Source organism: Engraulis encrasicolus, chromosome 3, assembly GCF_034702125.1.
Source record: "Engraulis encrasicolus isolate BLACKSEA-1 chromosome 3, IST_EnEncr_1.0, whole genome shotgun sequence".
Lineage (NCBI taxonomy): Eukaryota > Metazoa > Chordata > Actinopteri > Clupeiformes > Engraulidae > Engraulis > Engraulis encrasicolus.
In genome coordinates this window covers 31,724,689-31,747,188 of record NC_085859.1, presented here as the reverse complement: position 1 = coordinate 31,747,188, position 22,500 = coordinate 31,724,689, and the positions used below count along the sequence as shown (strand labels likewise).

At 45.2% G+C, this 22,500-nt stretch overlaps 3 protein-coding genes across 4 annotated transcripts in view; 2 read left to right on the top strand and 1 right to left on the bottom strand.

The window, feature by feature from the left end:
* cds1 (CDP-diacylglycerol synthase (phosphatidate cytidylyltransferase) 1) overlaps window positions 1-6,361 on the top strand; it is a 47,764-nt gene extending 41,403 nt beyond the window's left edge. The window contains exons 11-14 of the mRNA XM_063195218.1: window positions 1-52; window positions 375-478; window positions 1,503-4,341; window positions 4,557-6,361. The exon at window positions 1-52 is cut by the window's left edge and continues 68 nt beyond it. Coding sequence (XP_063051288.1) covers window positions 1-52; window positions 375-478; window positions 1,503-1,638 — 292 coding nt within the window. The 3' untranslated portion in view covers window positions 1,639-4,341; window positions 4,557-6,361. The remainder of the gene's footprint in view (window positions 53-374; window positions 479-1,502; window positions 4,342-4,556) is intronic.
* Window positions 6,362-9,926: 3,565 nt separating this feature from the next.
* Window positions 9,927-18,586, bottom strand: tmem175 (transmembrane protein 175). Its single transcript, XM_063194433.1, has 10 exons — window positions 18,183-18,586; window positions 17,781-17,819; window positions 16,715-16,812; window positions 15,769-15,820; window positions 15,524-15,559; window positions 13,632-13,715; window positions 12,909-13,073; window positions 12,588-12,666; window positions 11,643-11,781; window positions 9,927-11,384 (listed from the first exon to the last, which is right to left on the bottom strand). The coding sequence occupies exons 1-10, from the start codon at window positions 18,396-18,398 to the stop codon at window positions 10,646-10,648; spliced, it is 1,647 nt and encodes a 548-aa protein (XP_063050503.1). The 5' UTR covers window positions 18,399-18,586; the 3' UTR covers window positions 9,927-10,645.
* Window positions 18,587-19,161: 575 nt separating this feature from the next.
* The window catches only part of stx2b (syntaxin 2b), a 26,806-nt gene continuing 23,467 nt past the window's right edge, over window positions 19,162-22,500 (top strand). For both annotated transcript variants that reach the window (XM_063194432.1, XM_063194431.1), the window contains exons 1-3: window positions 19,162-19,567; window positions 20,016-20,084; window positions 21,109-21,208. In XM_063194432.1, the coding sequence (XP_063050502.1) occupies window positions 19,538-19,567; window positions 20,016-20,084; window positions 21,109-21,208 (199 nt within the window). In that variant the 5' untranslated portion in view covers window positions 19,162-19,537. The remainder of the gene's footprint in view (window positions 19,568-20,015; window positions 20,085-21,108; window positions 21,209-22,500) is intronic.

The window sequence follows — 22,500 nt, the reverse complement described above, 5'->3', positions numbered from 1 at the left end:
CCCCTTCGGAGGCTTCTTCGCCAGCGGCTTCAAGAGGGCCTTCAAGATCAAGGTAAGTGGGATGGAGTGGCCATTCTCTAGTATATAGGGGTGTGGGTGCACGCTGACTATCTTTTTTTTTTCTGGAAATGTGCTCAAGTCCCAATTGATTTTTACGAAGTCTCTTGGGTGTGAGCGAACAGCAACGCTCATATTTTGTAGAAAAGCTACACATTCGGGTGTGATCATTGTATTTTATTTTAGTAGGTTAGCATGACAGACGTTTCGGCCTAAGCCTTCTTCAGCGTCTTACAGAGGATGCATCCTCTCCTCTGCAACAAAAGAACCATCTGAAGGTTGCTATGCCACTTACACTAATTCATATCTCTCCACAGGACTTTGCCGACACCATTCCGGGTCACGGAGGGATCATGGACCGCTTCGATTGTCAGTACCTAATGGCCACCTTTACGCACGTTTATATCGCCAGCTTCATCAGGTGGGAACATCCAGAATTTTTTGGAACATCCATTGTTTTTGATTTTGACACTTGTAGACTATGGCGTGCTCTTATCCAGATTGTTTTTTGGCTTCTTGGGTTTGGGTGCTCTTTAGTCCAAGGTGTAGTACTTCCATGTTGAAAAAATGAGAATGAATTCTCTAAGGCACTCCAAATCCTACATGGACATATTAAAAACAAGGCCCACACGTAGCGGCATGAGTGCCTTCTTCAGGGCGGACATCTGAAATCCTTTTTTGTTATTTACTTCATGCCAATTCAAGTGTGCGGGCCTCTCAATACAAAGTGTTGGCCTTTGTCTTGCACCTTGACCAGGGATGTGCATATTTTTTCTTTCCTTTCAAAAGACTCTGAGATAGCCACGTCTTAGCATGTACATACTACAGTCCCCATCCAGATGTACAACTCACCATAGGCACAGTTCACTGATAAGACTTAAGAGTAGAGTAGAGTGCAGGGTACTGAACATCCACTTCGCCTGCAGTGGACAACATGAGATAAGGAATGACATTCTGCGTTGACAATGTGCCACATTGGGACAACTGTACTACATGAGAGGTGGAGAAGGGTGGGTCAGCCCACCTTTGTGTATATGATAAAAATCCATGGAGATTCAAACCCTAAGAGTGTGTGTGTGTGTGTGTGTGTGTGTGTGTGTGTGTGTGTGTGTGTGTGTGTGTGTGTGTGTGTGTGTGTGTCTGTACGTGTGTGTGTGTGTGTCTGTGTGTGTGTGTGTGTGTCTGTACCTGTACGTGTGTGTCTGTACCTGTACGTGTGTGTGCGTGTGCGTGTGTGTGTACGCACTCAGTCTCAAGGACTGAGTGTCCGAAACATCATGCCATTATAAGTATTTGGGAGCATACAAGAGTGTTGTGGATATTTCTTCTCTCGGTTTGTCCAGCACCTGTGCCACTGATATGCGCAGATTTTCTTCTGTTTTTCCATTGTTGTTGACGTCTGCGTTGTGTGTATGTGTATTCTTCCCTCCCCCTCCCCGTTCCAGAGGGCCCAACCCCAGTAAGGTCCTGCAGCAGCTGTTGGTCCTGAGCCCGGAGCAGCAGCTCAACATCTTCAACACGCTACGCAGCCACCTGAGAGACAAGGGCATGCTGCCCCCTGCTGTCGTGGAGGCCCAGTGATCTCACACACACCACACCACACCACGCACACTGCACACCAGGATCCTACAACCCCTTACACACTCACACACACACACACACACACACACACACACACACACACACACACACACACACACACACACACACACACACACACACACACACACACACACACACACACACACACACACACACTCTCACACACACACACACTCACACAGATACTGCCTTTGGAAAAGGAAAGAAACCAGACAACTGTCCTGTACCCTGCACAAGATTAATCCCTTAACAGTCGTGGTGGTGGTGAATGTGATGGCACATGTGCATGTGTCTCCTAGCAATACGACACCCTCTACTACGTAAGGCAACATGTTGCATCAGCACCATCAACAGGAGCCATAGTTATGTATATACGTATATACAGTAGTGTGCCTCTCTCATGTCCCCTGAGCATGTGTGGATTGAAGAAAACAAAAACACCCCCCTCCCCCCGTTCCCCATCCCCGTCCCCATCCCCATCCCCGTCCCCATCAGGCTGTGAAGTTGGACCCATAAGGCTTCCGGTTTTGTTGCACCCCTTTCGCTCTCCCTCTCTTCTCTTCCTCCTTCTCTGCTCTCCTTTTCAATGGGTCTAACTCTACGCTTTTGGCCTGTGTGTATTACGAGTCATCGGTCAAACTGAGGTAGGCAGTGGAAGCATCGGAGGTGGATACTGGCGCAGGAGTTGTAGCCCCACCTGCTGGTCAAGAAGACTTGGTAGCTTGCACTGATATTTCAAAGCTTCTACAACGCCATCAAACTACTGTAGCCCTGGCTTTCATTTTTCAAGATATCTTTCACGTTTTTATTTACTTTTTTTGCTGATTCTTTTTGTTGTACTCTGCTTTCTCTTCGGTGGTAATGGACATGAGTAAATACTGTAGTGTTATTGGCTTTTTGCAGTGTAAGCCCCCTGCAGTCTCTCTCCAGCTCCACTCAGCATGTTGTTGTAGCCAAGACCCATAATGTTCCTCTCTGCTGCTGATCTAAAGCCATGTCTTCCCCTCTTTCACACCTCGGCAGGTGTGTGTGTGTGTGCGTGCGTGCGTGCGTGCGTGCGTGCGTGCGTGCGTGCGTGCGTGCGTGCGTGCGTGTGTGTGTGTGTGCGCGCGTGCTTGCGTGCGTGTGTGTGCGTGTGCATGCGTGCGCGCGTGTGTGCGTGCGTGTTTGTGCGCGTGCGTTTGGTTAGTGTGCTAGATCAGACCAACCAACCGCTGACTTGCACCTTTGAGAACAGTCGTCAAGGAGACGCATTACTATAGCAACCGACCCCTTAACTACCCCAGCCTCCCCACCCCTCCCCACCCCTAGAGGCCCAGTCCGGCCCCAATGTTGTACATATCTCTTGCCTAGGACTGTACAGAACTATAGTATACACTTGATATAGATACTATTTAAAATGAAGAGAATCTATTAAGAATATACACCCTTTATTACCTTTGTGTCTTTGTGTCAGGCGCTAGTGTACACTTTAGAGCAACGGAAACAATGACCATGAGCTAGAACTACTTCAGATCATTTTGTTTTAAAGTTCCTATAATGTCTAGCATGAAACAAGCTTCACCCCACCCATGTGGGGACGTCGACAACAAACAAACAACCAAGAAAAAAAGAAAAAAAACGGTGATGGGTGAAGGAATGTCGAAGATGAAAATGAATGAGAGGGAAAAATATATACTTGAAGTGGCCGCTGCTGGTGTGGTTTTCAGGTGTGTGTGGTCTTTGTGTGTAGTCAGGGGATATCAGAGGGAGTTGTAACACCACTGCACACCCAGCGTACCGGTCCGACTTTTAAGTTGCACTGCACTGGAAGAGGACCTACTGTCGGAAAGAAGAGTGAGAGAGAGAGTTTTTCTCCACAGAAGGTTCCGGACTCATGTTTTTTTTTTTTTTTTCGTTGATGCCCCCCACCTTTATACTTGTCTTCTGGGTCTGTGAACAAGGGCTTGACATTTTGAGATCACGTAACATGTAAACCAAGCAGTAACTCTAACTTATGAGCTCCTTTTCTTTTGATTGTGTGTGCTCAGTGTAGATTATGGCCTTGGCGTGAATAGGTTGAGAAATTAGAGATAAAAAAGAATTGAATTACAATACGTGGTGTGTAAATATATATACTGATCATATTTAGGAGAGCAAAGGTTTTATCTTGCCAGTATTTTATTGGATTTTTAAAGACAATAATAATAGTGCTAATATGGGTTTCAAAATAAGGTTCTCTTATTAGGATCAATGACAAGTCTAATTGTTTACCGAAATGTCAACCAAAGTTGTAGTGGGTGAGTCCAACCATCCTCGATACAAATGATTCAGGACCCTCTTTTTTTCAGAAGCGTTGTTGCTAAGAAGTCAGCACCTCAGTAGGTGGCCAATGGGGAATTGCATTGCAAAAAAGTTGCTAACTTGGTAAGCAACGTCGCTTCCGAGAAACTCACCCTTGCACAGTAAATGCTACAATGTTACTTCAACACGTAGAGTTGAGAGTTGAAAAAATGTAACACTCATGGTGTTGAATTAACACTGCAATATTTACTGTGTGAATGCAGGCCAGTGTGACCTACTATTAGTCCCTGCACTGATCAAGTTCCATTCTGTAGTAGCACTGCAGCATAGTCTATGGCTGAATCCAAAATGTTAGAGTGTAGTGGAAAGTGCGCACATCCAGCAAAAAAGCATCAGCAGGTGCCAGATCAAAAAACTGTCACATGTAGAAGCGGGAAAGGATCTGCACACTGCTTGCAAAAGACTTAATTTATTGGGAGCAACGTTTCGATCATTCGATCTTCTTGAAGAAGATCGAATGATCGAAACGTTGCTCCCAATAAATCAAGCANCTGCCTGAAGAAGATCGAATGATCGAAACGTTGCTCCCAATAAATTAAGTCTTTTGCAAGCAGTGTGCAGATCCTTTCCCGCTTCTACATGAATCCAAAATGTTTCCATATTCACTATACAGTGTACACTATGTAGGACTCCAAGCAATTTAGCTGGTGCCCTATTGTATGTAGTTGCGTACACTATTTACCGTTAATTTACCGAGTGAAGATTTTGGACGGGGCCTACTGTACCGTATCTGTGACCCTTCTGTTCACTTTTGTACTGGGTACGCCACAAACCTAAAACTAAAATGTGTAGAATAAAAAAAAAACAATAATACTGTATTTCTATTGTGTAATTCTGAAGACTTGAAAGCATGCTGTTTTCATTGTCTTCATTTTTTTTTTAAAAGGTCGGTAATGGATTTCTTTGACTTTTCTCAAGCCTTGGAAATATGTAGAAGTTCCATCATTTGAAAAAAAATAAAGTACTCACAACACACAAGAACCAAAATGCAGTGCTCATGGTCTGGCACACGAAGAGACTTTGAATTCCTATCCTCTTGATGTGTGTTGTTGCACCATCATGGTAGTTCTAGAAAAACACACCATAGAGAATCCGTGCCACAACGTCAGAATCTGAGCATCTTATAGCACTTCAGTCACACTACAAGTGACGGCTCTGAGAGAACTTTGGGAAGGCATGCAAAAAAAAAAAATCACATTCTTCCAGCACCTGGACCATTTTTGGACCAGGTGTGGTGGCATCAGTGCAGACATGCTTAGCTTTAACACCCCACCAACCCCCCTCAGCCCCCACATGTTTGTGAACTTTGACCCCTGAACAGAGTTGGGGTCTGGAGAGAGAGAGGGGTGAGGAGAGGGCCATGCCTGTGTGAAGTGGGACCAGTCTTGCACTGTACTACAATGCTCTGTTCTTCAAATACTGTCCAGCTGAAGCTTCTAGTAACAAGTGACTGTCCCGAAATGCAGACCCTGCTTCTATCCCACCTCAGACCACACCCCTGTACCCCGTCCTCTCGAGCCCCAAACCCTATATATACATCTTAGCCCCTCCCACCTCCTCTCATTCCTCCAATGGATTGGTTTACAGCTGCTATTTCCCCTCGCTGCTTGTCTGTCATAGGCTTTTTGCTCCTCCCCTGTTCTACATGTATGGATGTTGCATGCATAGTAGAAGTCTCCCCTCTCCTCTGACCAAAAAGAGAATAAATAAATGAATACATAAATAAATAAATGCCTTTAGGTACACAGGAGTATATGGTAGAACATTTTTTTAAATAAAAGAAATAATATATTATACGTGAGCATCAAGGCATAAAAAAGTCATGTTTGTAATGACACTATCGAAAACCTGTGCTTACATGGGTTTTAGTTGAACTAGGTCTTGCACGGTTTTTTAGTTCTAATGTGAAACAGGCTCTGTACTAGACTAGTGCTCCCACCTTCTCTGTGTCTGTGCTGTTAGTCTGAGAAACGGACATGTCCAGACAACATGCTTTTACACATATACTGTATATTCATACTGTTGCTGTTTTTGCTTTCTTTCTTGCTAGAGAAACGTTTGGGGTCTCTATTCTTTTTTCAGTGATTATTTATGAATATTTTATGTTTGATTTAACAGAATTGTGTTTTTTTAATATAAGTCTATGGCTTTTGAAGAGGGTAATATTTAACTGCGTAAAATTTTACGATGGACATACATGAACAAAGCTTACGTAATATGGGCAATACAGAGCAATCTAGCAAAAACTTGGTGACTTGAAACTACTGTTTTGTTTTCATTATTATTATTATTATTACTATTATTATTATTATCATTATGCTATGTATGGAGGTGAATAAATCTTCTATTTTTTTCTTTACTCTCTGAGTCTTCATTTTTCTCCAGATTGTGGATGGTACAAATAGAAGCCGGTCATTTTAAATGTCAAAGGAAATGCCCCCTTCTCTCTGCATGATGCATTTGAAGATCTCTTAGTGTGTATACAGACATAATCTTTCTCTCTCCCTCTCTCTTTTACACAGACATGCACACGCTCGTCTGCACGCACACACACACACACACACACACACACACACACACACACACGACCTCCTGTCCCCTTCTACACATGACTAGTGATAACACTATTCACTCCAGTTGACTTGACGTGTTCTGTCGGTCCAGCATTATCAGGGGTGGAAAGTAACCAATTACATTTGCTCAAGACTTATTGAGTAGTAGTAGAGTAATGTTTAAGTAGGTTTTTTTTAAAGGGACACTCTGAGATTTTTAGTTGTTTATTTCCAGAATGCATGCTGCCCATTCACTAATGTTACCTTTTTCATGAATACTTACCATCACCATCAAATCTAAGTTTTTATCATGACTGGGAAAATTGCACTTTTCATACATGAAAAGGGGGATCTTCTCCATGGACCGCCATTTTGAATTTCCAAAAATAGCCATTTTTAGCTACAAAAATGACTCTACTTGGACCATACTAGAAAATATTTGTTTATTACTTAGAAAACTTTCATGTAAAGATCAAATTTGGCAATAGGCAGCCCAGTTTCAATGAGCAGCACAAGTGCAGTACCCTTTTTGACCATTTCCTGCACAGTGTCCCTGTAGAGTACTTTTACTTGTACTTGAGTACATTTTGCCCCATGTATTTTAGTCAAAAGACAAAATAGAGATTGAGACAAATATTGACAAAATGACGTGCACAATAATAAAATAATCTGTCAGAAATTTTAAAACTATGCAGAATTGGACACAGCATTTCCACTATTGTATTTGCCCCACTTATCTTGGTTCAATGTATTGGATGATGGCTGGTGCCAAGCAAGAGATAGATAAGAGGTCATGGAGGACGATATTCAAGAAAATATTCAAAAGGAAAGCTAATTTAAATTTTAATTTAAGGTATCAAGTACTTTTACTCAAATTACATTTCAAGTGAAGTACTTTTACTTCAGTAGATTTTGAGATTGGCACTTTTACTTCTACTTGAGTAGAATTTGAGCAAAATAAAGATACATTTACTTTCTGTGTACTTTCGATCTCAGCACAGCATATCACTCCTCACGTATCGCTGACTGCACCTTCAATATGCTCCATGATCTCTGCCCTACACAGGCAAAAGGCAAAGGGCCTTGAAGGGCAAATGCAAAGGGCAAAGGGACACACGCCTTCAGTGTTGCCATACTGCCCACCAGTACAGTAGTTCCACATGCAGTATAGTACTGATAATAGTTGTGAGTCTTTTACATGCTTATTTAGTAATAACTAGAGATTTAGTCACAAAACATATGACAGTATGAAGTTAATTCCCATCGGCTTCTTGTTCATAGTCAACATGGGCATCTCTCTTGTCTTCCATGTGCTGAGGGAGAGCAGAGGGCTGCTGCGAGCCCACCCTCACCACTGGAGCAGTCACACTGAAGCTCGACCCTGCCTCTGTTCTTTCCCATCTCTCTCTCTTGGGTCGGAGCTGCGGTTGGCCTGGTGATGAGTGCCTTGACATTTCAGTAGGGTGCAACTGTGTGCAGAGGGAATGGAAGGGTTAGCTAGCCAGGATTTTAGGGCATCTCAGGTGTGTGTGTGTGTGGTTATGGGGTGGACTGAGCCACCAGGTCCCATGTATGAGGGGATCTACAAGGAGTTGGTGGAATTTTTTTTGCATAATAATATTAAAGTTGCCCACCCCCCTCACATCAGCCCAAACCAACTTATTAAAAGGCCACATTCAATCTGTACGGGGACACACACAGGGCACTTTTCCCAGACCAGTAGCATGGCAGGACACACACAGGGCACTGTTCCCAGACCAGTAGCATGGCAGGACACACACAGGGCACTGTTCCCAGACCAGTAGCATTGCAGGACACACACAGGGCACTTTTCCCAGACCAGTAGCATGGCAGGACACACACAGGGCACTGTTCCCAGACCAGTAGCATTGCAGGCAGCAGCACTTCTTTTATTCCCTGTAGCTTGACATCGAGACCACTGAGGCCAGTGGGACACAGTAATATGCATCAGCATTACTGTATACAGTATATTACTACAGTACCTACACATTCTCAGATTAGACAACACACAGTACAGTACATGTTTAAACTCGAGTGCTTATTCAGACAAATAATCAGTAATAAAAACAAAGAGAAAAAAAAATAATGTTGATTGCCAAAGGTGCAGGAGGGCCCCCTTGTGGAGGAAATTTGTGTTGTTTTACATTATGATCATGCAGGTACACTAAACATTTAGCTCTGGACAATAACAATTCATTGGCTTAATAAACTCAGTAACAAACATTGGAGACTCACTTGTCAGTAAATTAAGTAAAGCAACAGTACATTAACTGTAAAACCATGAAAATGGATGTTTTTTTGTTCAAAAACATGTAAACATTTCATTTATCAATCATCAAAGTGCAAAGAAATCAGTTTAGATTCCATTCGATCTCTATACCTCCACACACCTAGATCACATCTGATTCCTTCCTTGATCCCTAATGTAGACAAGCATGGTTTATCCCATTTATTTATGGCTAGAAGGATAGAAAGACAAGGGAATATTCTTCATTGCACACCACAGGCAGTGCTATTTTCCAGCATAAAAGCATTCTCATATTCAAGAACAGGTGGCAAGTACGTTGGGCGGATATCACGTTGATATACTGTAATGCTAGATGTCAGACATCACACTGCCTGAATGGACCCTGTTAAAATGAGCGGATAATCAAGTTTCAACAGAAAAGAAACAAAACAAAAAAAATCATTTTTGTTGTCTTTAGTGCCGTGCTGCATAGGGCAGCAGGGCTACCAATGGGGGCTGGACATATTTCTAAACTTAGACAAGGACAAGGGCTATTTGGAGCATCTGGCTTTGCTGCTACCACCACCTACTGTCCCCATGAAGGAGCTGCCTCTGTGTGGCCAGACCATCAGCTCTACAGGTATATTCAGTTATTTGACTCACAGGCAGAGCAACTTGTTATGTGTGGCAGACAGGTATACTGCCCTACAAAGGCAAAGTGCAGCAACAAGACCAACGTTGAAACTGATAAAAATACCTTCAAAGTTGTGGTATTAGGTTGGGTATTGTAGTTACTGCAAATTTGACAAAGCAATATCTCTAACACGGGACACATAAGGACCATAAGGATTTGTCACAAAATAAAGATGGTGCAATGAAAATCATTTTCAGTCTAAACATGTAGTTACTGTGCTTTGCCTTTGTTGGGCAGTATAGTCAGGTATATGTGTGGCAGGCAGGTATGGTCAGGTACCGGTATGTCATTCATGTCAACAAAACTCCGTCTCATAGCTTCAATTAATTAATTAAATTATTAAATTAATTTTTAAAAAAAATTAAATGATGCAACAAACATTAAAACATCTAAAACATCAAACCAAGCAGAATTTTCCACACAGAGAAAAATAAAGTACAGTATTGATGAGTTATAAGGTAGATTAAAAACTGAAAGGATGAGAGGTGATCATAATGTACTCATAAACCAGTATGAGGGGGTGTGGACGGTAGCTAGTAAATCATAGTAGTAAATGTGAGCTGAGTTGAAGCTCCAGAATATGTCAGCACTGCTAAAACTGGCCAGCAGGGGGCAGTGTTGACTAAACCACAATGACTCGTCAATCCTCCTCTGCTCAAACGCACACTGACTATTCCAATCCACCCTATTTTGGGCAACATTTCCGGACGCGTAAATCATTATGATGTGAAGATCAATGCAATCGAATAGAAGACTCCATACGCCCCTTCGGCTACCTCCACATCCAGTGTTAAAAGAATCGTCAGCCTCATCGGCGCCTCAGCTTACAGCAGCAGCCTCTGCCTGCCTGTTACAGTACTGGGGTCAGTTTCCATGCGCCGCTTGGCTTGAGATGGGTTTTGGGACAGCTGTTGGCATCAAGAGACATTAGGCACACACTGCTTTCAGAACAGAGAAAAGGGGAGCGGGGAGGAGGGGTCTGAAAGCACACACGTTGAGGTCCCACCGTCACTGCAGGAGCAGTATGGCTTTTTTGTTGGAGGTGGACATCTCAAGGCTTTACAACCGCAAGAGAGAAGTGCTAAGGTTGCGGATTAGGTTTCTAACATCTCGTTGGCTTGGCTTGTCAAGGTCACACACATACGCACACTAGCTGACAAGGTCACTGAAGGGCACATGTGAGTTATTATCGTCATCGTCCACCTCCACCAGTCTGGCCTCCACGCCGTCCCCTCCTCCCCCAAATCCTGCCCCCGTGCCGGGCTGCGGCTGCTGCTGCTGGGGATGGCGCAGGGCGGCCAGCAGAGCGCGGAGCAGCGCCAGGCCCGTCTTGACCAGCAGCCGGAGCAGCAGGAAGGTGACCGGCACGCCCAGCTGCATCAGGTGGAAGATGGAGGTGCTGAACTCGCTCAGCGCGCACGTCAGGAAGAAGGTGGCCAGCGCCACGCAGGGGTACAGGCCCAGCTTGGCCAGCATGTAGACGTGGTCGCGCCCGCCGTAGCGCACTAGCGGGTGCAGCGTCCGCCGCTCGTCGAAGAGCGACGCCACAAAAATGGCCAGCTGGAAGACGCCGGCGAAGAAGAGGATGACGCAGCTGGTCTGGACGGCTTCGAGGTTGTTGCGCGAGCCCCGCGGGAACTCTGTGGTCAGCTCGTAGGCCAGCGGCAGGCCGCCCACAAAGGCCAGCGAGAAGGTGTTGAGCAGGCCCATGAGGCGCGTGGTGCGCGTCACGTGCAGGAAGAGCGAGTGGTGCACGAACCACAGCAGCCCCACCGTGGCGAAGGAGCCGAAGTAGGCCAGGAACTCGGGCCCGTACGCGTGCAGCGCCCCCACCAGGCTGCCGCCGAACTCGCGCTGCACCACGCCGGGGTCCGGCACGTTGTCCTCGCTGGGGAAATACATGAAAACACATTATGTCATGAGGTAGTACAGTGTGTCTACTTAGTATCCTCCAAAACAATGCCGGGGTCTGAAACACTGTCCTCGCTTCAAAAATAAATACTAAGTAGGGGGCTAGGGTGCAGCCATATCTAGCCTGTGAGTTAATCCGGCCCTGATGACGAAGAAGAGAAAAGAAAACATGCATAAACTTCAGAATAGCGCCACATGATGCAGTACGGGGCAGACCCGGGCTTGTTGCACTGACCATATGTCGAGAATGAGCAGTGTGGCTACTATGGCGTAGACTCCATCGCTGAAGGCCTCCACGCGCTCCTTGCTGAGGGGCTCATTGGGGTGGTAGCTGTAGAACAGCATGGACTCAGGAGTCTCCTCCACTGGCTGGCCTAGTATATACAGTACGCACAGTACACTTATTAAGAAGTAGGAGGTGGGCATCAAACATTTAATTAGCACATGTTCAAAAGCAGTTGACAGATGAAAAGAGAGAGAGAACTTCCTATACAGTATTTTTGTTTGGAACAAAACTATCTACCAATAGGTCCAAGTGGATAAATACCACCAGCAGCTGCAGACTACCTGGCTACAGATGTTTTGAGAACCATTGTCTAAAACTTGAACTCCTTAAATTTTCCTTTTGCTTAAATTTCTTACTGGGAGTTTAAGACTCTTCAAATTCAATTGACTTCATGATGAAGAAGGACACTACACCAAACAAGTGATTGTACCACCCTTAGTTAGCGCTCAAACCTGTAAAAAAAACTGTGCAGGTACTCAGGTACTGTATATTAACTGAGAAATAAGTCTTTCATATCAGCACAGAGGACTTGCAGCCCACTCCTCTCTGCAGCATGGAGGGCTTTTGGAGCCTGAGCTGTCCAACTAGGGTCAAGCCACAAGCCACCGTAAATTCTCAACAGGATTTCAGTCTGGACTTTGACTACTACAACACATGAGCCAAGCATGCTCAAACTCCCCCCCCTCCAATTCTTAATGAATGTATTACTCAGACAAATAATATTGGTTTACTTTTCTCTGAGGTTTTAACCACATTGACTTACAGTGTACACAATAATCGGGGGGATTTAGTAATGTATTGAAACTGTACACAAAGGGAACACTTTGCAGACCTGTAACTCTAGTGTAAAGGGAAGTGTCCACAGTTTATTTATGGTACCCGTAACAGACCTACCGATAGCCTTGCCACGACACCACTTCAGAGCCTGTGTGATGTAGGGCAGGAAGATTACAATGGCCAGAATAACATACGCCTGCAAGACAAGAGAGAAAGGTTACATTAACACATACACAAACACACACGTGTGCACTCACGCACACGCACACGCACACGCACGCGCACGCGCACGCGCACACGCACACGCACACGCACACGCACACGCACACGCACACGCACACGCACACGCACACGCACACACACACACACACTCACACACACAGACACACACAAAGGCTGCCTGAAGGTGTTGTTGCCCAGTGGATGGCGTGTCCTCACCAGCTGGTAGAAGATGATGGTGAAGATGCTGGCGATGAGGCACATGATGGGCACGCGCATGATGACCTTCAGGATGTGCTGCTTATAGTAGGCCTGGTTCTCCGAGATCTGGATCTGCTCGTTCAACAGGAACGGACGACTGAAGCCGTACACGACTATCACTGCCTACAGGGAGACACCGTGGTTGACACAAGGACTTGAACTTGGAAAAAAAGCCATCAGATTATGTATTCAGACATCTGACTCTAAATCAGTGGATCTCAACCTTTCTGTAAACGTTCCCTGGACCTCATCATAAACCTGCTTAGTAATAAAAAATAGAATAGACTAATGCACCCCCAATGACAACTAAGCACTGCTCCCGGGGGGGTTGTAGAGCCACCCGTTGAGAAACACTACTCTAGATGGTTTCAGTCCCACTTCTGCATCAACCCGTTCAGTAGGAGCCCGTACTGTATGTTTTCTTGGCTGCACCATGATTGCTGCTTGCAAGGTTCAGCTATGAACACCTTGGAACTCTCCTTAAGTGGACATGATATGTGCATGGAATTGGAACATGTGCCTGTGGCTCCACCTGTATCGTCAACTTTGTATCTGCAGAGAGTTGGCACTTTTCCCACAGGTGCAAACATAAAAAAATGCCCCTAAATCTCATCCTTAATTTCCATCTCTCTATTTTGCATTTTTGTTGTCAGTTCATCACTGCCCCACCGATCTCCTCACCTGAATCACACCAATGACCATCACACAGGCGCAGAACAGGAGAATCCCCAGGATTTTGTCCGGGAATGCCGCCATCAAGGTGAACTGAGAAAGAAGAGAAGTAAAACCAGTGCAATACAGTACAGTACAAATAGCACAGAACTGTATAATACAGTACAATACAGTACAGTAAGTACAGTGAAGTAAGTACAGTAAGTAAATACAGCGCAGTACAGTAGAGTAAGTAAGTACACTGCAGTATGTAGTTCAAGGCAGTACAGTATGGTAAAGCACAGTGAGTAAGCAAGTACGGTCAAGTAAGTACACACAACAAGTAAGTAAGTAAACAGGGAAGTAAGTCACTAAAGGACAGTGACCGAACACAAAAGCAGCAGGTGGGGCTGAGAAGAGAATGGAAAGGGATGTGGTTCTAGACCAAGTCGAGAGCAGCACTTCCTCTTGGTTATCAGATGGGGCTGAATGAATGTGCCTTTCCTGCTGTGAACGTCCTGTATTACGGAGACGCTCACACAGATATCGTGCCACGTTGTCAGTCAGATCTTTGCCTCACTCCACTGAACTACCTGCAGCTCAAAAATGTCTACCTCTGTCATTTTCTAGCTCTTGGGAAAAGCAAGATGTATGTAATGGCATTTTTACTAGTGTTGGCTCATCGTAGAGGATTTTTTTTGTTAATTTATACTGCTTGATGCAGGGTGACTTCCGTAAACAATCATTTCAATACAGATGGCACATTGTTTGTCTTTGTAAGTTAAAAATTTGATTGAGATTTTCCTGTTAGACAGATAGACAAATTCTATCATTTCTAAAAAATGAAAAAAAAAAGTCTTTGGCTCTGCCAAACATGGCACCTGGTCTGTGGTGAAGAGGGGAGCGTTGCTGCTTTCTTCTGCCTACAGTAATGTGCAAGTGTCCTTCACCCCTTATGATCGTCAATATGAACTAAGCATCAAGCTGAGCTACCAAGTCACTACAACGCGCTACAGGAGCAGCCCTCCATGTTGGGGTGAGGCAATGGTTCCCAAACTGGGTGTCGCGGAGGTCCTGTCAGGGGGTCGCTGTGAGAGGGGATTGCTCACATCAAACCTTGAATATATGCTTTCATAACAGAACATTCCAAGAACCGATAGTAAGAGTATTCATTTGAATGGTTAAGTTGCATTTTCACTTTTCCTATGAAGTTCATATTAATTTTTAACAATATTTAAGAACAACAACAAAAAAAGTTTGCCGTTTGGGATTACGGTGAGGGGAGGGTTGCGGAAATATTCTGAGGTCTATAAGGATGTCGCCGCAGAAAAGGCTTGGGAACCACAAAGGTGAGGGTGTGGGTGAGGGGCTACGATAACAGCCTATTGCAGCAGCTCACATCCTGGGGGGACCCAGAGGAAACACAAGGTGGCCGTGGAGAGAAGGGACCGTTTGCAGAAAACCTTGAATATACAGTATGCTTTCATATGATATAAGCATACCATAAATTGGTCAGAGTTTTATATCGCATGGATAATGTATTTCATTTCCCCGTGAATTTCCACATTAAAATGTAGCAATATCAGGGACAACAAAAATGGCATTTGGAATATAGACGGTGAGGGCGTAGTGAAAACATTCTTAAAATAAAATGAGAGTCAGGGAACTTGCTCAATTGAAAGCTCGTCTCCACAAAGTAGCCCATCGCGACAGAACACCGGATGACCGGCTGGTGACTCATCCTCCCAGTCAGGGCCGCGGACAGCTTTGGCTCGGTCCGGTGCAAAATCATCTGAAAGGGCCTCCCGACTAATACATTAAATGTAATGAGGACCCAATTTTGGGCCCCCATTCCCCTAGGCCCAGGACAACAGACCCCTTTGTCCCCCCCTGTCAGCTTCCCTGCTTCGAGTCATACTCACTGTGTACGGCAGAAAGGTTATCAGCATCATGCAGGCCTGCAATGGCAACACAGAGGAGGAAGCAGAGAGCAGCAGTTACACAATGATACACAACTAACTCACGACCAGCTAAGCCATCGCATCGACGCGTTTCAAAATGACATGACCTATGACTGGAATTAGCCAACACTGATGTATCTGGACACTAACATTGTGCCATGTAACACACAGAGAAGACGAATAGTGATGTCATTAGGGTTACGCACCAAATTCAGAAGTGCCAAGACATCATCAATGCGCTCAATGACTTGGAATAACCTGAAAAACAGGGAACAGTGAAGTTGCTATATATAAAATAAAGAACAGCTCAAGAAAAGCTGCTATCAAAACAGACTACCATGGTTATGTAATTAAAGCATTATTATTAAGCAATTGCACAATAATTACAATAATAATTACACTGTACCACATTAATAGTTTATTTTTATTATATATAATAAAAAAACAATGGTCAGAAATCTACTGCATTTAAAACACACACAACACTCCCACAGTTTTGCATCAGTAGGATGAATGTGATTGGTAGCCATCAACACCATCATCATCATCATCATCATCATCATCATCATCATCATCATCATCCATGGCTGAGGTGCCCTTGAGCAAGACAGCTAATGTCATCTACTGACATCTAACCCCGCATTGCTCCAGGGACTGGACTCTGTGCCAAAAGGTAATTGCAAATCGAGTTATACATTATCCCTCAGCTTGCAGGTGCATCACAGTGGGAATACTATCAATTGAAAAAAAACTGGAGCACACTGCAGCTTATAGAACACCAAAATGTCAGTTGTGAGTTTGCATCTAGAAATAAATGCTTGAACTGTAGCCCCTTACCACACATGGTTCCACCACTGAATGAGAACATTGTCACTGAAAACTTAACTACCATAGTACTACACCACCATGACAATGCATGGAGCCTTTAGTAATACATTACGACTTGGTCATTGCCATTCTGGTAACAGCTACTGTATAAGAAGGGCCATGTCTTAAGGGGTTTTAAGCTGCAAAGTGCTCCAGATTGTCTCTTCAAGTAACAGTAAATCATTTTGGTATAAAAGTGTCTGTTGTAGTGTAATGTGTGGCATAATGTACACATAATGTAGTTTTGACAGCTTCATGGTGAGGGCTAAGAAGTAACCACTGTACCTGATGTGGGCAGCCCAGGCCACTGTGACGATGAGAAACGTCACGAGGTAGACGCCGATCTTAGTGGTCATCAGGACCCTGAAGCTCTCAGTCAGCTCCTGAAGGAAAAACACGAGACTTTACAAGTCAGCAGGGGGGCGGGCAAACTGGACTGAGGAAAGTGGAAGTCCTGCCAGATGTTCCCTCAGCCCATGCAGCAGACAGGCCTAGTTTAACGGGTGTGTGGTCATTAGGATTCAGCTGTTTCTTTGAATTGGTTCGAGCAAATATTTACTTTCTCAACTTGGGATGTCTACCCCTGTAAGGCAGATGGCCAGGTGGTGGGCAGGTGGCTACAGAGGTGAATAACCAGCACTCTCTCCCATCCTCCTCTGTGACTGAGGTATGCAGGGGCATTGAATTTGCTGGGTCCCACAGGGAGTAATATTCTTTTGTTTTTACACACACATTTACTGTATATAATCAGGGAGTAATGGGCTCATTGGAGCTAGGTCCAAGGAGGCCAGAATTTGGTGCTCCACCCTTAAAGGTACGTGGCACGCCACTGCTTCCTCAGAGTGCCTGTAGGCTGCCCCCTTGCAGAGGTGAGGCATGAATGCATTTCTGGCAGATGTACTGTACTGTACTGGCCCGTGTCGCACTCGCACATTAACAATGGGACTTTCTCAGTAAGTAGGTGGACTTCCACTTTCAGAAACACCATAAGACTTTCCCAGTAAGTAGGTGGACTTCCACATTGCCAAATAGGGGCAGTCGTGGCTCAGTGGTTAGAGCACTGGGTTGGCAACCCCAGGGTTCCTGGTTCAATGCCCAACCAGACCACGGCTGAAGTGCCCTTGAGCAAGGCACCTAACCCCCACACTGCTCCCTGGGCGCCGCTCAGCAGGCTACTGACTAGTGTGTGAACGTCAATGTGATTCACTAGTCCAAATGGGATAAATGCAGAGAAAGAATTTCCCCTATGGGACCAAAATTGGCTCCAATCAATCGCCAATCAAATGATGTTCAAATGCTAAAAAGACTGTTTTTTTCCTGCCAGGACAGGTGTCATTCAAGTATCATTTACCTCGCCTTCCTTGAATTTGGTGTGTGCCACTGGGAGGATCTGCACAAAAAGAAAGAGAACAAACATTTAAAATAAACAGTCAAATGAGTCCAGCAACACTAGAGATGACCCAGTTTAGTCAGCTTGATATTTGGCGATACAGGGTAGGCCTAATATGCTGATAAATCACCCACCCCTGTCTTTCATAACCTGCAGTCACTATCCAAGTTGAACATTTCCCAAGTCTTCAGGAATACTATTGTCATGGTAATGCATGGTTTGCATTGTACTTTTACTGTGCGTGTAATGTATAAAGGGATGTATCTTTCTGTCATCTTTTTGTGCAACTGCAATACAAGGCACATTAAGGATATGGACAATAGGATGATCCAACAATCCTTGCACTGCATGGCCGATTCTTACCATGACAGTAGCGATGATGGAGATGAGCGCATCGCTGAAGGCGAGGAGACGGTGAGAGGACTGCGTGCTGCTGTGCCCTTCCCTCTCCGATGAAGATGAAGTGACGCTGTCCAGAAAGGAGTGTGTGTGGGTCCTGTGGTGGCTCGGCCTCTGCCTCTTCTCCATCGCCTCGTCGACATGGTGCTCAATGATGTCGCTGTCGTCATTGTCCCCCATGGTGACAGTAGCGGTCCAGTATTATTTTTGGTGAGGATTGTGGACAGGACAGCGCAGCTAAATGAGACAGGGTTTGTTTTCAAACAAGTGACATGACGAACCGGAAATGTCACCCGGGAGGATCACGAGTGTAGTCCCAAGCAACTGATGTATAAAAGCCATGGACCGTTCAACTCTGCAATCTTACCCAAAGGCAGGTTTCATTATGCATATGTATCTGAGACGCAAAACTGTTTTCTTCCTCACGCCTCTTACGCGCCTCACCTCTATACATCGTGGTGTTTACTGCCCCCTGCTAGTATGGAGTGTATAATGACAAAACTGGTGCAAAGGCTGCAGGCTACCTGAATAATAAGACCATATAGCCTAACACACAAACTCAAACGTAGCCTGCTTGACGGGTGGTTTTCAACCAGTGTTTAAAAACACGACTTAATATCCCAACCAGTGTTGTGATCCACGACTAAAAATCATTTATTTCATATGGCTGTAGAGGTGGCCAGCAATGGCACAGCCTATGCAAAAGAAGCAAATGCAACATTCTGCGCGTATTCACAATTGCATAGCACCATAAAGCAATCGGTAAAAAAAATAATGTACAATGAATAAATAAATACATAAATAAATAAATAAATAAATAAACTCACTTTCAACTTGAGAAAGCGTAGGCCCATCATCCCTTGTCACCCCGCTTGCCACCGCATAGAGGCGCGGGGTTGGTATTGGTAACTCAAAATAGTGGACCAGTTGGGGTGATGCGTCGTGCTTGCCTGCCAGTCTGTGTGCACAGCGGCTGTGAAGAGATACTCGAACATCAAATAAGACCTCAACTTTAGTTTTGTTCATCGATGTTTTACTTTGCTAAACTTATGGACGCTTACTTAGGCCTACTTTGTGCGCGGTAGACGCAACAGGTTATTTTGGTAACTTCATTGGCCGCGGTGACAGGCTGTGGAGAGGGCGGTGAATGGAGAAGACTTGAGGCAGCTGTCGGTAGATGGAGTCAGGTCGAGACGAGGCGATGGAAGACGGACATGGCTGCTTCTGTACACCGCAGGAAGATACTCATGTGATGTAACAGAAATTACACATGTTGATCCCTAACTCTTTCGAATGAAAACTTTTGCAAAACTAATACGATGAGGGACCGGTTGGCGGACTTACGCGCGGTGAGTTAATGTCGATTTTCTTTTATTTTCTTTTTCAGATCAACTGTGTGCGTAATGATGTTCAACGATCGGTCTCACCCGTGTGGAGTGTAGCATTCTTTATTCAAACAGTTTGGGGGCCGATGATTTTATGTTGTTGTTTGCCAGTTGTTTCTCCTCGGGGGAAATGCTTCAGTAGTCTAGTAACCGTCTGTCTGACTTCTTTTGGCCATAAAATGAAAGAGAAATAAGTGGACCTGTAGCCTAGTGAAACAGAGATCCTCAGAGGTCACTTATCACAATGTTCTCACGGTGCTTTTTTCAAGGCAGCCTGAAATAACGTGTGTTTGCGTTTACCTGCGTGAGTGAATGAGCGAGTAATCTGAGAGAAAGAAAAAATATCAGAGGGGAAGAGGAAAAATCAACAAGTCAAATTGCTTTCTGTAAGTGTAAAATTGTGTGCCCGCAGGGCAGAGCGCAGGAGGAGGAAGAGGTGACACTGGAGAGAGATGGCTTCATGGAGGATTTCTTCCGGAAGGTACTAACACCAATTATCTAAGTGTTCAGCTCATCACACACTATGACACTTATCTCATTATCAGGCAAATAGCTTAGAGAATGGCTCGGCTCTGTCTGTCTAGTTGATTTCACACACATAATAAAGCGCAGAGCAGATAGAGTAGAAGTAAAGTGTCCATTTTGGAAAGTCAGCCTAATTGACTGTGCCATCCTCCAAGCAGAATCGCTTGACTCCCTTGTGTAGAGCCTATGTCATAACCTTACTCTCACCAAAATTGTAATGACCATGTGTTAATCTATAACTTAAGGCTGCCACTTAATGTCGCAGCAGTGTTATTACGATGTTGTAGAGTTCCCCCCCCCCCCCCCCCCCCCCCAGCAAAGGCTACTGTCCGTTGACTTTCATGCCTGCTTGCTTCGTTCAAATTAGGCCTACTCTAAAAACAAAACAGAGGCGGTAACCTGACATGAATAAGAAATGGTGTGAGTGCAGTGAGGCTCTGAGAGGAAGTGAAAGTGGGCCAGAGATGATGAAGGTGACAATGAATGAGGTGGGACTTGAAGTTACACATGGCAGCAGGGCAGCTGAGAGCTTTGGCTGGGCCTAGGACAAAGTCATCTGAAAGGCACCCCCAGCCCAATACATACAATGTAATGAGGACCCAATTCTGGCCCCCCTCTTTCCCTGGGCCTGGGACACCTGACCCCTTGTCTCCCCTTGTCAGCTTCCCTGCACAGCAGTCATGACTAACAGGTGCCAGACATGACAAAAATGTGAGTTTTACAGCAAAAATGCAAATTGAAACTGAACACAAATAAGGTCTATACAGCGGACCATTACATACAGATTAGATTTGGCAGGGATAATTCAATAGTCAAATGTAACAGGGACACTCATGCTGCATGATGAAGAATCAAACGTTTTTCACACTTTTTAGCAGTCAAAAAAAGCTTGATCAGCCTGACCACAGGCCATATTCTCCCCCGCACACCAATGGGTAGCCTACAGCAGATGACTTGCTGTGCTGTGCTGTGTGTCTCAGGTGGAGGAGGTGAGGGCTCTGATCGACAAGATCGGCTCGCAGGTGGAGGAGGTGAAGAAGAAACACAGCTGCATCCTGTCAGCTCCCAACGCAGACGAGAGTGAGTACTGCACACTACTTGGTAACACTTTACTGGACGCCAGCGTCATACGCATGACATAACAGTGTCATAACAGTGACATGACACCGTCGTCACATGTCATCAACATTTTATGACTTTGTGACATTTGGTTTTGGTAAAGACAGCCCTAACAATGTCAACCATACAATTATAACCATAAAACGTTTATGAAATTGACATCATGTTTGTGACCCCATTGGTGTGCATGTTGGGGTGTGCTGTTGTGGTTCTGATGTGTGGGTGTGTGTGGGTCTGTGAATGTGAATGTGGGTACTGGTGTCAGTGTATGTGGATTTATGTGGGTGTGGGTAGTGTGGGTTAAGTCGTGTGTGTGTGTGTGTGTGTGTGTGTGTGTGTGTGTGTGTGTGTGTGTGTGTGTGTGTGTGTGTGTGTGTGTGTGTGTGTGTGTGTGTGTGTGTGCGCGTGCATGCGCGTGTGCGTGTGCGTGTGCATGGGTGGGTGTGCGTGGGTGTGTGTGTGCATGGGTGCGTGTGTGCATGTAGGCATCATGTGTGGGTGGGTGTGCCTGTCAGTGTACTGTATGTGTGGCTATGGTGTCTGCTGAGTGTGCAGTAGTGTTGGGTGTGAGTTATTGTGTGTGCTGAGCAGAGAAGAGGAGAGGAAAGGAAAGGAGAGGAGAGGAGAGGAGAAGTGTTGGATGTGAGTTATTGTGTGTGCTGAGCAGAGAAGAGGAGAGGAAAGGAAAGGAGAGGAGAGGAGAGGAGAAGTGTTGGATGTGAGTTATTGTGTGTATGCTGAGCAAAGGAGAGCAGAGGAGAGGAAAGGAGGGCAGAGGAGAGCAGAGGAGAGGAGAGGAAAGCTGCTGGAATAGGAGGAAAGGCGAAGCAGACACTCACACATCCCCTCAGGAAGCAGCCAGGCAGCTGCAGAGCAAACACTACACTTCCAGAGGAACAGAGCAGGGTGCCTGGACCAGGAAGCTACAGCACTCTAGAAACACACACATGCGTGCACGCACACACACACACACACACACACGCACACACACACGCACACGCACACGCACACACACAGACACAGACACACACGCACACACACACAAACAAACACACACACACACACACACACATATACCTTACAATGACACATATACCACCTTTTTACACCCACACACACACACACACACACACACACACTCACACACACACACACACACACACACACACACACACACACACACACACACACACACACACACACATGTGCGCGCCCACACGAACAAACACACACTCACTCACACACACACACAC